This window comes from Cnephaeus nilssonii (genome assembly GCF_951640355.1).
Source record: "Cnephaeus nilssonii genome assembly, chromosome: 6".
In the NCBI taxonomy this organism is placed as follows: Eukaryota; Metazoa; Chordata; class Mammalia; order Chiroptera; family Vespertilionidae; genus Cnephaeus; species Cnephaeus nilssonii.
In genome coordinates, this window is record NC_137077.1 from 96,245,503 (window position 1) to 96,259,851 (window position 14,349).

At 55.0% G+C, this 14,349-nt stretch overlaps 1 protein-coding gene across 2 annotated transcripts; it reads right to left on the reverse strand.

Annotated features, from left to right (window-relative positions):
* Positions 1-6,735: 6,735 nt before the first annotated feature.
* CDX2 (caudal type homeobox 2) lies at positions 6,736-14,307 on the reverse strand. Of its 2 annotated transcripts, none has more exons than XM_079775412.1 (3): positions 13,602-14,307; positions 10,243-10,384; positions 6,736-9,354 (listed from the first exon to the last, which is right to left on the reverse strand). In XM_079775412.1, the coding sequence occupies exons 1-3, from the start codon at positions 14,140-14,142 to the stop codon at positions 9,231-9,233; spliced, it is 807 nt and encodes a 268-aa protein (XP_079631538.1). In that variant the 5' UTR covers positions 14,143-14,307; the 3' UTR covers positions 6,736-9,230. The 2 variants fall into 2 exon arrangements, with proteins under 2 accessions (XP_079631538.1, XP_079631537.1); XM_079775411.1 differs by having other exon boundaries at positions 6,742-9,354; positions 10,239-10,384.
* Positions 14,308-14,349: the final 42 nt, after the last annotated feature.

Consider the following 14,349-nt stretch of genomic DNA (forward strand, 5'->3'; position numbering starts at 1 on the left):
AAATTCTGGTATATCCAAATTTATACAATATGGTGGCCATTAAAAAGAATCGGTTGGATTTATATGTAATGGGCTGGGGAAATGCCCATGATATATTATTAAGTGATAAAAGCAAGTCACAACATAAAATATTACTCTATTTATTTAAAGGAAAAATAAAGGAAGAACAAGGTGATGTGTAATATATGTTTGTGTAAGCGGAAAAACATCTTGCAATGATGTGGACCAGGACGTTAACATTGGTAACCCGGAGGGATGGGATTGAGAGAATGAAAGAGAAATTATTCATCGTTTTCACTTCTCTGCATGGTTTATATTCGTTGGAAGGGCCTGGCTGGCATGGCTCGGTGGCTGAGCGGCCACCTATGAACCAGGAGGTCCTGGGTTCGATTTTCAGTCACATGCCAGGGCTGCGGTCCCTATTCCCACTGTGGGGTGTGCGGGAGGCAGCAGCCAATGGATGATTCTCTCATCATTGATGTTTCTATTTCTCTCTCCTCTTCCTTCCTCTCTGAAGTCAATATATATTAAAATTCATTGGAAGGAATTGTAATTTCTTAATACAAAATAACTTGTATGAATGAAAGCTTAAGCCCAAACAGACTCCGCTGCCGGAAAGACAGCAGGTTAGAACAATGTGTCCTTGACGCCGTTAAGTATTCTTTATGCAGCATTGGTTAGTTGCCTTATTTTATTGTGTTTGTTGAACAACTGACACTGTTACAGGTAAATGTCCCCCCCCCCCCCCAACCCTCCCAGCTCCCTCTCCTTAGTTTGTTCTGCCTGTTCCCTTCCAGTGGGTCCCCCGCTGGCCGCCCCGCAGTGGCAGCTCCTGTGTGCGCGCCCCCTGGCCACTGCCCGCGCTCCGCGACCTGGAGGAGATTTGCAAAGAATGGGGCCCCGGGTCCTTCTTTTAGGAACGCACCCCGACGTAGGAGTGCCCTCTCCGGAGGAAGGGGCCGGGCTCGGAGGAGGGGGGCGGGGGGCGGGAGATGGAGTGTGGGAGAAGGGCCCGCACAGCGCCTCCCCCCGCTGTAATATTAACTTTTATTGGCGTTGGCCGCTCTGTCCGGGGCTGCACGGAGCAGGAAGTCCGGGGCCGGGACGGGGCCGGGGGTTGGCAGGCCTGGGAGACCTGGAGTAAATTATTTAGCTGTGAGCCGAGATAAGGGACCCCGCCCCCTTCCCCACACCCCCACGCGGGCCGGGTTGGGGCCAGCCTCACCACCGCCGGCCCTTCAGCGGAGAGAGCCTGAGGCTGCTCAGGGCAGGCCGCCTTGACTTGTTGCCGAGACGAACGCGAGAGCAACGGAGTCCGCGGGCCCGACGGGCTCCGGAGGAGACGGCCTCCGCCCATTCCCGACCCCAGAGCCGACCGCGGGCCCCTCGGGCAGCTGCGAGGGGAGTCGGGGGCGGCAGGGCAAAGCGCGGCGGGGAAGGCGGGCAGGTGCTGGTCCGCTCGCACCCGCAGTCTCGGGCGCTGCCTCCCGCCACCGGCCCCGCTCGTGCGCCGGCCGCGGCCGGAGAGGCAGCCGCGGGGCGGGCTGCGCCACGGGGTCTCCTAGGGCCGCGGGGCCCCCCCCCCCCCCGCCCCCCGGCTCAGCCCTGGGGCTCCCAGACCCGCCTCTCGGGCCCGCGTCAGGGTCGCGAAACGGGGCCCTCGGCGGCGGGGCGGCCGCTCAGCCCTCTCCGCCGGGGCAGCAGCGCCGCCTGCCGGACACCTGGCGCGGCCGGAGCGCCGGGCGGAAACCGCGGGGGCGCTGCTCGCTGGGGCCGCCGGCGCCCGGGCTCCCCGCCCCTCCCCGCTCTCCGCGGGGCGCGCCTTTCAAACACCCCAGGAGGGCGCCCGCCGGCCCGGCTCCGGGGTCGAACGTCAACCTGTGAATCGGGAGGCCGCGGTTCGATCCCGGTCCGGGCACGTGCCCGGGTTGCGGGCTCGATCCCCAGTGCAGGAGGCGGCTGATCAGTGATTCTCTCTCTGGATAGATGTCTCTCTCCCTCTCCCACTGCCTTCCTCTCTAAAATCAAGTCTGAAAATTTTAAGTCGTAGGATGTTTACCTGTAATGACAAAATGAACTGCTGAAGTCCAGCCTCTCCCAAAGAAGGAAAAGGAAGTGCCTGCAACCTCCGTGACCTCTGGTGGCGCTGGCGGCGCGGGGCGCGGGGGTGGCGTCCCAGGGCCTCCCGCCTAGGGGCGCGGCTCCCCGAGGACGCACCCGGGAGACGGCCGCCAGCCCCGGAGCCCCAGGCCGGAGCCCAGGCGGAGCGCGGGCCTGGCCGGCGGGGGGCTTGCTCTCGGTGGCCAGGCGCGGAAGGCTGGAAGCTGGAGGGATCGGGCTGTGGGCTCCGGTGGCCCTGGGGAGCGTCAGGGAGCCCTGTGACTCCTCCGTCCGGGCCACAGAGCAAGGAAGGCGGCCGCTGCCACCTGAGCTCTGCCTCCCCTCATGGCTGGGCTGAGCGCAGATGCCTTGGTGCCAGGGCCCATGCTTCCCCCGGGCCTGTGTTCAACCACGGGCCTCTGTGGGCATGAGCAACGTTTTCTCCCATTTTTTTCTGTCTAAAACATTCAGTTTCAAATCCAGACAGCAGTTTCTCTGAAGTAGAGGTGGGAGGTAGGAATAAATGAAAGTTTCCGCTGCTTGCTGCTTGTCTGCTTTGTCTGGCTTTAGATTTGCAAAAGTAGCTTACTCCGTCAACCAAGCCCATCTAAAAACGTACTCCCTGAACAGCTGCAAACCGCAGGGTCAGTTGGCCATTTAGTTCATTTGGTCATTTGGTCTTTTAGCTCTTAGTTCTGGCCAAGTATCCACTCCAAGAGGAGCAACACTAACACTGGATGTATATTTCAAGACTCAAGGGAATGAGAAATAAATGTTGATTGTTGGTTTTCTGTGGCCTTAAGATCATGACCAAGAACAGGATCTGAATAGTATCTAATGTGTATAACAATATGTCACTAACAGATACCTAAAAGTATAAAGATGGTTATATGAAATTCACAGGTATGATGAAAATTATAGTAGGAACAAATAAAAATAATCAGAGGAATTTGGATTTCTGAAGTTTACATTATTTTCAATAAAGTGGTTTGAGAGGAAAAATTATATTTTTATTTTATATGTGTGTGGATTCCAGATAAGCAGTCTTTCTTTTTGTTCTGCCTGCACTCTTGTCTATCACTACTTATTGGACAATGGCCTCTGGTTCTTGCTTAATTATATCTTCTGTTTGTTTTTAGCAATGCACGTACACATTACCATAATCCTGCCCGGGAGAATGGAGGAGGGGCTGCAAATAGAATCTAGTTATGTTGAGGGGTTTTTCTGTTCGGTTTTGGTTGGGGTTGTTTTTAATACATTAGAGGTAAAGAACAATACACTGTGTCTTTCATGAAGAAAAGACAGAGCCTGCCCAGGTCATTTTTAACAACTTCTAATCTGTGGTTTAGGTACTTAATCTCTGCTGCTGATTCTACTAATCAACAATAACTTTTGAAGTGCCACACAACAACCCATTGCACATTTGTACTTTAGCTCTTACATTGTTTTTCATTGTTTGCTGAGATTAGAGAGGAATTTATCAACCACCTCTTATATAAAACCTATTATTGTCATACTGTAGATACCAAGTGTTATGATAGCAGACTGTCAATCCTGGAAGTCCTGAGATAACACATGAACAATTAGGAAACAATTCCTTTCCTAGAAATTAAAACACAAGTATTAAATTGCATGAATACCTGGGGTCTTATCAATAAAATATTGTATATATAAACCCAATACATGACCTGAATACTATTAAGTAAATTTGAGTGTGTGAAGGGACAGTTTGCTTATCATTTGATCTCAGGGGACTCTTTTTCATGGATTAAAACTGGTGGTGTTCTGGTTTATGGATTAGATCTCTAGCACAGAATCACCAGGATCCTGCAGAAAGAAGAGCAAATTGGTCATTTCACTTTGGGGCTCTGGCAAGTTAGTTGATATTATCTACATTCATTGAGATTAATGACAAATTCCAATTTGGAAAAGCTATTGTTAAAACAAATGTAACGTTTGGGTACTAGAAACATTGGAACCAAAGGTCACTTATGCAATTGCCCCCACCTTTTCTAAACTGATTCTTCAAGGTAAATGTTGGTATAATCTCCGACTGACAGATTCTACTTTCCTTGTTTGGAATTTGAAGGGCTTTTTCCTTAGATCTAATTTCATAACCTTCAAAGAAGTCTTGATGTAAGTATATATTCTCTCTGATTTGTAACTAAGTAAATTTAGTGATTGTTTTGGCTCATCCCAGTTACCAATAAAACCTGTTCGTTTTCCTAAATCATAACCATCATCTTGAAGAACAAGAGTAAAGAAGAAAGGAAAATATGGCTAAATGTGAGAGTGATGGGGGTTAGAAGTTTGTATGGTCTAAATGTAGTTGAAGAAAATAATTCACAGCCCTAGCCAGTTTGGCTCAGTGGATAGAGCGTCAGCCTGTGGACTGAAGGGTCCCAGGTTTGATTCCAGCCAAGGGCACATGCCTGGGTTTCGGGCTCAATCCCCAGTAGGGGGCGTGCAGGAGGCAGCTGATCAATGATTCTCTCTCATCATTGATGTTTCTATCTCTATCCCTCTCCCTTCCTCTCTACAATCAATAAAAATAATTTTTTTAAAAGGAAAATAATTTACATTTTAACTTAAATACTTAAAGTAACAAACTAAATTAAAGAGTACAGAATTGGTTTTGAGATGCTGGGATGGAACTTGTTTCAAAATAAAGAAACTTAAAGAGGTTCCCACTACATCTTCAACCAATCTGTCTCCTAAGAACAACTATAAGGGGGGACATATCTCCTGGTAGATGAACGGGCAAGTAAGCTGTGCAGATCAGTAAGTCATCTCCACATCTGGAATATTAGTGCTTTGCCACTTGAGATTTTATGCAGACTCTGAGGCTGTGGAGATAAGAGCAACAGACTTGAGGCTATTGTGAAGTAGGCAAATTGAATGCATTAAAAACAATTCTGGAAAGGGGTTATACCATCATGATTGGAGACATTATCCATGTTCACAGTTTCTTTGTAAGAGAAAGAAAATGAGCACTTTGCAGAGAAAATTGTGATTTAAAAAAAGCAGCAGCTCCTGTAATTATCGCGATCTAATCCTAAGTGTATGCTTACACTATCTCATATTACATTATCTCGTATTACAAATGCAGAAGTAGTGGCTCAGAGCTTGTGGTCTCCCTGAGGTTAAACTGGCAAACAGCAGCCCGTCTCTAAAACCAGGTGAAAATAGGGCCCCTAAAAACCACGTAATCTCTTCTTAAGATTCTGCAACTGAGATTTCCTTCATGTCAGCCTTCTCTTATTTTTTCCTGAGTGTTGTGAATAACACCAAGAATATTGTTGTTTATGCCCTAACCGGTTTGGCTCAGTGGATAGAGCGAAGGCCTGCGGACTGAAGGGTCCCAGGTTCGATTCCGGTCAAGGGCATGTACCTTGGTTGCGGGCACATCCCAGTAGGGGGTGTGCAGGAGGCAGCTGATCAATGTTTCTCTCTCATCGATGTTTCTAGCTCTCTATCCCTCTCCCTTCCCCTCTAAAAAATCAATAAAAAGTATTTAAAAAAGAATATTGTTGTTTATATATTCAGATTTCTGTTTAAGACTGGTTTCTTGACTAATGTAGGCATCTTACTAGATATTATCAGAAAGAAGTGAAACTCACTGAAACGTTTTCTGCTTTCATCAGTACATGTTGTTAACTTTATTGCATGAATATGATAAACTCATGAATTGTTCACAGAAGAAAAAAAAGACTCAGGCTGACTTCTCTCCACATATACCTTTTTAAAAAAAAAAAAAAAACACGTAAGTCCCATAATGCTGGTACTTCCCCTTGTTTATCCTAAGTTCTCAGTCTTTCCTTATATTAGTATCATACCCAAAGTACTGTAATTTTTTTTCTCTTTTCTTTTTTGGTATTCCTCACCCAAGGATATTTTCTCTATTGATTTTTAGAGAGAGTGGAAGGGAGGGAGGAAAGACAGAGAGAAACGCCGAAGTGAAAGAGACACATTGGTTATGGATTGGTTGCCTCCCGCATGCGCCTGGAATGGAGAATCGAACCGGTGATCCTTCAGCCCGCGGGCCGACGCTCTACCCGCTGGGCCAAACCGGCTAGGGCTACTGTAACTTTTTAAGGAAACGTCCTGTGCACAAAGACCCTTTTAGAATGGTGGATGTCTCCCCTCCGCCAAGTTTGTTTTTTCTTAAACATCGAACAGATCCAAGAATCCTCTGAGCCCGCCTACGTTGAACTTCGTTTTCAGCAGGCGCGTGGCCCTGGGGGGGGGCGGGGGGGGAAATCTCGCCCGGCCCCGGTTTGGAAGCGGCTGGGGGGGGGGGGGGGGGGGGGAGTGCAGGGCCTGGCACCTTCCCGCCGGGTCGGAGCTGGGCCCCGGTCGCGCCGGCGGCTGCTCCCGCTCTTCCCAGAGCGCGCGCGCCCCCTGGCGGCCGGATCCCGGAGCGGGGTGCCAGACGGCCGAGGGATTCCGGGGACCCCCTGCCGGCCACGCTCGGGGGCGCCCGCACCCGGAAGCCGTCCTGTCAAATAGAAGCCCCTGCGTCCCGGCACCGACCTGGCTGAGCCTCCCCAGCGGCTCTGCGCACTCGCGCCCTGCCCCGTGCTCCGGGCTTGCTCCCAAGGAGCCGTCCTGGCGTCGGAGCGGGCGGGCGCGCGTTTCTTGCCTTGTCCGTGGCCTGGGGACCGTGGGCGGCTGGCGGCCCGAGCGGGTCCCGGCGCTGGGAGCAGCCGAGCGCCCTCCTCGCCCGGAAGCGCCAGGCGCGGGCGGACCAGCGCCGGCGTTGGAGCCGGAGACCCGGCCGGGAAGGGGAAGAGCCGTAATCGCCGGCCGCGGGACAAGGCCGACTTTTGAACCTCTAACCACTGAACAAACAACCCTTGGGCTCTCGCTCCACTCCAAACAGGGTTTATTGACGGGCGTTTCACAGCAACGCATAGCAACCGCGGCGGCGGCGGGAAGGGGAGGGGGCGGGGGGCGAGGGGCACAGTCCGCGCGGGCGCTGGGCTCCCCTCTCGGCGCCTCCACACGCTGGGGCCCGGGGATCCCCTGCTCAGCGGACCCCAACTCGGCTTCTCCCGTGGGCGAGGCGGCCAGGCACTGCGCCCCCAGCTCCAGGCTCGGCCACCAGAGCCCCTTCCCCAGCCCGGAGCGAGTGCGCCCCCCGGAAAGAACGCGGAATTGGGGAGGTGCTGCGGGGGGACTTAGGCCTCGCAGCTCCGCTCGTCCTCCCCAGCCCTGCGGCACCTCCTCCTTCCTCGGAGGCTCTGAGCAGGGCTCCAGGGACTCCGGAGAAGACCGAAACGGAGGGCGAAGCCGTGCGCAGAGTGCCCAGCTCGGCGGCTCCTAGGACCAGGAACCTCAAGAACAGCAGCCAGGTCCCCAGCGAATCAGCCGGATAACAAGCAACCGTCGCTAAAAGGATCTTCTCATACTGGTGCTTGAATTCTTGTTTATGGGGCAGGTGGTATGGCGGGGGGGTGGGGGTGGGGGGGGTGGGGGTGGGGATGAAGCTGCGCAGGACAGGGCAAGGGGGGGTGGCAGAAAGGGCTCCTGTCAATGCCCAACGATTCACAAACTGTATTCATGGCAATATTCCTTGGGAAAACAGAAAATAAACCTTTTTTTCTAAATGCTCACGTTTAACTGGCTGGATTGGGGGGGCATTCCTAAGAAGAAGGGAATCACTGGTGAAGGGAATGTTTGCAATTGCCTTGGTGTGCATGTGATGAGATGCTATGAGGGGCTCTCTGAGGCCCAGCCCCCCAAAACTCACCGCAGCTAGGAAGCAGCGGCCCGTTCAGATGTGCATTTTGCCCAGAGGCACCCCCAGGAGAACCACGAGTTTCACAATCTAGGCTGGGCTCAAGCTTGGGGGCAGGGAAGGTCTCAGAACCTGCTCTCTCCGGCTTCTAACACTCTGGGGTAAAATGAGGTTGTCCAGATAACCTTCCCCACCCTCTCCCTGAGTATGCTAATTCTCCTTGGCAAGTAGAGAAGATGTTCCTTTCTTTTAAAAAATAATAATAATGACTCTTGACAAAAATCTGAAGACAATAAATACAGAATCTGACATCTGAAAAGCTCGTTTATCTCTTTTTTTTTCTTTATAGAAAAAATTCAACTGTGTTCAAATACCCCCACTTCCCTTCACCATATCACTTCTCTCCCCACGGATCCAGAGGCTTTTTAAGACTGGCTTGGATGTTACACAGACCAACAACTCAAACAGCAGCAACAACAACTCCCTTTCTTCATCAGTCCCAAGATTGTGAAAAGGACAGGAAGTCCAGGTCTGCTCTGGCATTTATAGCACTGACATACATTCAGCCCAGAGGAGCTCTGGTGACAGGCTTTCTAAACAAGGCCCAGTCCCCGGGCCCCCATCAGGCCTGGAGTCCCCCAACCACCCTCACACCATCCACCACACAAACACCAGCCAAGCCTTTCCTGGTCTGGAGAGGGAAGAGAAAAAAGACAAAGACCTGGGGGTTCTGCAGTCTGTGGTCGGTTCAGGTTTCTATCTTAGCTGCCTCTGACTTCTGCAGTGTAAACCTTGCCTGCCCTTGAGGCTGGAGGGGCCAGCTGGTCCTTGGATGACCGTGAGTAGGCAGTAGCCACCTTGGCTGCACCCACTGGCATTCCCCTGAGTCCCTCTCTCCCCTCAGCTCCAACCAGAGGTGCCTCCTGCAGATTTTGGAGGTAAAGAACTAGAGAGGAGGGGCTGAAAGCCTGGTCTGTTTAGCCGGTCCGGACAATGCTTCTGCCAGTATCACGTGCAGTCCCAGTGGTCGTATTTCCGTCTCCTCGCTGGCAGAAAGAGTCAGACCAAAAAAAGTCAAAATCTGGGACAGTGTCTTCCTTGAGGCCTTCGACCCCACTTGTATTTGCTCCTGGCCCCATGTTTCCTCTGAGAGCTGGATAAGTTGGTGTGCATTTGTGGGTGGGAGGGGAGGGGTCTCTCCTGAGGATTCGAGCAGAGTCCATGCTCCTCATGGCTCAGCCTGGAATTGCTCTGCTGCTGCAGGCCACTGTGGGTCACTGGGTGACAGTGGGGTTCAACACCCCACCAGTGGGCCCCAGAACCCCAGGGACAGAACCTGGCACAGAGCCTTGCAGGGAAGACACAGGACTCAGGGGCTCCGGGACACTTCTCAGAGGACCCGGCTGTGGCTGGGGAGGCTGGGCTGTAGGTGGTGGAGGCTGCTGCTGCTGCTGCAACTTCTTCTTGTTGATTTTCCTTTCCTTCGCTCTGCGGTTCTGAAACCAAATTTTAACCTGGAAATGGACAGGTGGGGAAAACAGAGGGTGGTGAAGAAGAGAATGTGAGGGGGAGAGGGGTGGAGAACTGGTGTCCGCACTTGGATCAGTACCTCCCTCTCTAACTAAAGAAGCGCCCTCTCTTCAGGAAGGACCCCCAAACCCTACCTCGGCCTTCCTTGGGAAATCTCCCCAACTGCCCAGGGAGCCCCTCTCACGCCCAACTCAGCATCCTGAGAGAAGGGCCTCACCCACACACATACCTTCACCGCCCCCCCCCCCCCAGGTTTCTTTCCAAAGGAACCTTTATCTACAGCTTTACTGGAAAAGCTCAGAGCCTCAGACCCAAGAAAAACAGAAACCACAGGCCCTTTCTGGAACAAGCAAGAGGAAGCCAGGGCTAGATGGACTTCAGATGACGACCTTTAGCCTCTCGAAGCTAAATTAAAAAGTAATAGTCTTCACCTTGGGGCGGAGAATGAGATTTAATGTGGGCTTCCTGGCTGCGACTGTGGCCTGTTTTTTTCTAGACTATATACAGAGTTTGTGAGCCAAGTCTCACCCCTCTAGTTTTTATGGGCAGGCACAGTGCTAGAATTCTGAATTAAACCAATACTGTGGGGTTGTTTTTTTCCTTACATCTCCCAGACACCATCTCCCTCCCCCCAAACAAATAGAAAAAGAAATATTCAACATCATCCCAAAAGACCACAGGTAGAAGGAGCCTTTTTTTTTTTTTTTTTTTTTTTTTAGCATTCAGAAGGAAAATGCTTTCCATCCTGCTACTTTACCCTGCCCACAAAACTGGGTGGATTCAGCAGCCTGGCTTCTAAATCCCCCACAGGAACAACCCCCTTCCCTCAGGCAGTGACCAGGTCAGGAGAGAGAAGGGCAGTTCGCACCTGCCTCTCGGACAGCCCCAGGGTGGCGGCCAGCTCGGCTTTCCTCCGGATGGTGATGTAACGACTGTAGTGAAACTCCTTCTCCAGCTCCAGCCGCTGATGGTCCGTGTACACGACCCGGTATTTGTCTTTCGTCCTGGTTTTCACTGGAGGAAAAAGAAGTCAGAGCTGAGAACTACAAGGCCCATCAGTCATGGGTAATGACAAACCTCTCTAATCCAAGGGCCATTTCTCTTCCTCACCACCCAGGGGGGCCAGGGGTTGTCCTGTCAGTCTGACAAGACCCTCCCCAACAGAGAGCCCTGGGGGCAGGGGGCGGGGACTCTGCAGGGCAACTAAACCAACCTGGGAGTTAAGTGGTTTTTAAAAACTAAAAACTAAAACCTCTACACACAGAAGAAAGCAGAAGCCAGCCACCATTTTGGTGTACCAAATATGAGGTGGAGCTGGCTAGGCCCAGAGGGAAAGAGAACAGGACAGAGTCCCAGGAATATTCAGATTTTCAGGCCAACCAGAGATGAAAGCCCACCTAAAACAGCTGGGATTGTGAGGATGCACTGGTTTCCTCAAGTCACCAGGACCACCTCCCAGCACTAGGCCCCTCTGCAGGAATTCTGAGCTGGGGTCTGGCAAGCAGAAAGCCCCGCCCACTGGGGACAATATATATATATACCCGGTGAAACCCGGTTTGGCATTTTCCACTCTGTTCTTCAATTCCCCATTTACATCTGCCGCAAACCCTGCAGAGTTATCCCGACCAGGGGTCTGTACTCACTGGGTAAGTCAACATATTAACCCCCGGATTGACTGTTTTACGGAAGAGCCTTGGCAAACGGCGCCTCCGCAGTTGGAGCAGACCAGAGCCTGGTGTCTCCACCGCGTCTGTCCCGTCCTGGGTCAACCCTCGGCAGAGCCCTGGCCAGGCCGGGGTCTTCTGGAAGCAGAACTGGTTCAGTTGCCCAGTGCCCAGTCCGACCGAAAGATCTAAAAGGTCTGGGAGCTACTCCGAGGTGTTTAATGCCCCGCAGGCCGACTTTGTTCAGGTAAAACCCTTTGCAAACCACAACAAAAGCTCCCTGGGAAGATACAGGCCGGATCAGAGGGAGCTCCCCTAAGCTGCTGAAAGCGGAACACAGTCGCAAACAATGCCGGACAAGGCGATCTTATCAAAGAAAAGCCCTTTCAATGCCTTAATAACAACCGCATTCTGTTTGAATTACCACTACTGAGCAAATGGCGGCCCCCGCTTTCATCCCCCTCCCCGCCAGGCGCATTAACATAAACACCGCCCGGCAGGCGCATTTGAATGGGAGCAGCGGCCCCGACCCCGCGCCTCCGAAAAGAGTGGAGAGAACTAACACATCTCCGGGCCTGCGAGAGGCGGGCGCATTCCCACGCGTTACCGCCTCACAGGTAGTCGCCCCTTTGCACAGATGAGGAAACTGAGGAACAGGCGAGGTTAGGCAGAGAGCAGAGGCGCGGCTGGCACTGAAGTCAGGTTGGAGCTACAAAACACACCTCCGGGGCTGGGGAGCGGGGTGCAAAGGGGTTCTCCGAGCCCAACTCCCCAGGAGAGACACCAGCCTGCCTGGAGGTGCTCGGGTGCTGAATACCCGGGCCGGGCCGGGTAAACGCGGCGACCAGGCCCCGTGGCGCCCTGCGGCCCGCGCCCAAGGGCCTTGGAGGCGCCCCGCACCCCCTGGGAACTAAGGCGGGCACTGGAAGAGGGGAGAGATGAGAGGGACTTGCCAGAATTCATTATTGACTGCGAAAGTCACCACCCTCTTTCCGGGCCCTAAAAGAGACAATGGCAAGGCTGGGGAGGTGTATATCAAAGCGGGCCGGGCCCAGGACCACCCCCTCGCCCCTTGACAGATGACGCTCAGCAGAGGAGCCGGGCTCCGGCCCGCGGGCCGCGGCCTCCCCACATTAACATCACAAGGGCGCCCGGCGCCCGCGGCGGCCTTACCACCTCGGCGCGGGACTTCACAGCGGCCTCTCATCTGCTGACCCCTCGGCCCGGGCTCCTGTGTCTCCCCTCCCTCTCCCTCCGCTCTGGGCTCCCCCGGGACCCGCCAAAGGTCCCCCCTCGGGCCGTCGGGGCCCCGCCTGTGGCGCCCCTGGCAGGCTCTGTAAAAAAAGCCTTTGGGTGCGCACTCTGTTCCGACCAGGGCGCCCCCTCCAGGGGAAGGAACCAAGCCTCCAGGCTGGTCCTGTGGCCTTCTCCCTGGGCGGTCACATTTCCCACCGAACCATCCTGGCATGTGCCCAGTGACACAGAAACCGATGCCCGGAGACAGCCCCCAGCGGCTGCTCTGATTTACAGGCTGTAATTGGCTATAAACTTCTGCGAAGTGACCGTAACCTGCTTGCGGCCCGGCTGAGGCAGAAAGGAGGGACGAGAAAAAGGCGGAAGTGCAGAGGGCTGGGGAGATCTCATGGAATAAAAAGGAGATGCCAACAGAACTCTCCCCAACACGCTCCCAGACACTGTAAGTGCAGACCTGGAACCGATGAGTCCCACCGTCCGCAAACCTAGAACCTGTGCAGGAACAGCTCCTGAGCAAGCATCTGGAACACACACGCGCGCACACACACTCACACACACACACACACACACGCACACGCACACACACACACGCACACCCCTAGACTCTTGATTCGGAAAAAATGACCAAACGATTCCTGCCTGGAGCGGAGACTAAATCCGCACCACAGCTTCTCCTCCCTCCTGCGGTTGCTTGCCCTCCTGCTTCAGGCTGAAATAACCCTTTTGCAGATCAAAAGTTCAAAGACCAGGGCGCGCCCCCTTCACCTTAGTTCCTAGAATCAACACCTCCTTTCCAGACACAGAACCTCTCCCGACTTGCTGCAGCTCCGATCCCTTGAGTTAGCCGCGAAAGGCTAGACCTGGACCCACAGGGCGCCCGCTTGGCCCCCAGGCCACCTCTCTTCCTGGGCAGTCAGATGCGGAAGGAGGGTGTGGAGAGAGAGGGTCAGAGTCCCGCCGGCAGAGCTGGAGACTCCCTCCTCCAGGTGACTGGAAGCTGCGCACGGAGGGCGAGCGGAGGCAGCAAGTGGGAAGGACGCGACTCCAGGGCACAGCCGGGCTTCTCCCCTACCCGAAACGGAGCCACTGAGCCGGGGTGTGAAACAAAATATCCACTCCCGACCCCCTCCAGCCGAGGCGCTGGAGCTAGGGGAGCCCCGAGGGCCGGGGCTGCCTGATGTTGTCACCCCGACCCTCCTTCCTGGCGCGGAGCCCCCGACAACCCCCGACCCCCGGGTGCGCACAGGACACGCGGCCCGCCCCGCAGCCGGTGCCGGTCCGCACCCCCCAGGGCGCCCTCGCGCCGCGCTCACCTTGGCTTCCGAGGGACGGCTGCGCCGGCTTCCGCATCCACTCGCACAGGTTCCGCCGCTGGCCGCCGGGGGACAGCTGCTCGGTGGCAGCGGCGGCGGCGGGCCCGGGAGGACCAGGGTTGAGAGTCTGCAGCAATCCCGAAGCACAGGAGGGCGCAGCGGGCGGGTGGTGCGGATGGTGGTGCGGGTGATGGTGCGGGTGGTAGTCGGTGGGGCTGCTGTAGCCCATGGCGGCGGCCGGCGAGCCCCCGTTGAGGCCGTGCGCCACCGCGTTGGCTGCCACCGCGGCGCCCCCCGGCGCGTAGCCGTTCCAGTCCTCGCGGAGTGGGGCGCCGTAGGCTGCGGGCCAGGACGGCCCCGGGGACTGCGCATTGTCCAAGTTCGCGGCCGCCGCGGCCGCCGCGGCCACATGGTAGCCGCCGTAGTCCGGGTACTGGGGGGGGCTGACGAAGTTCTGCGGGGCCAGGTTGAGGCCGCCAGAGTGGCGCACGGAGCTGGGGTACATGCTCACGTCCTTGTCCAGGAGGTAGCTCACGTACATGGTGGCGAAGGCCCGACAGCCAACCTCACCATGCTGCCTGGGGACGGACGCTGGGGGCTGCCGCGGGGAGCGAAGGGGAAAGAGCCCGGGGACGCCGGGAGCCGAGGGTGGCTGCGCCCCGGCCCGCGGTGCTCCGCTGGCTCCTCGCGGCGCTTCTGCCTCTAAGGCGGTCCCTCCCACTGGCCTGTCTCCACCCTCCCTCCTCCC

Coding starts and splice junctions, on each gene's coding strand:
- CDX2 (XM_079775411.1), bottom strand. CDS start 14,142: ATGTACGTGAGCTACCTCCTGGACAAGGACGTGAGCATGTACCCCAGC. Junction 10,385..13,601: donor GCCGTCCCTCGGAAGCCAAG/GTGAGCGCGGCG, acceptor TTTTTCCTCCAG/TGAAAACCAGGACGAAAGAC. Junction 9,355..10,238: donor TGGGGCTGTCCGAGAGGCAG/GTGCGAACTGCC, acceptor GTCCATTTCCAG/GTTAAAATTTGGTTTCAGAA.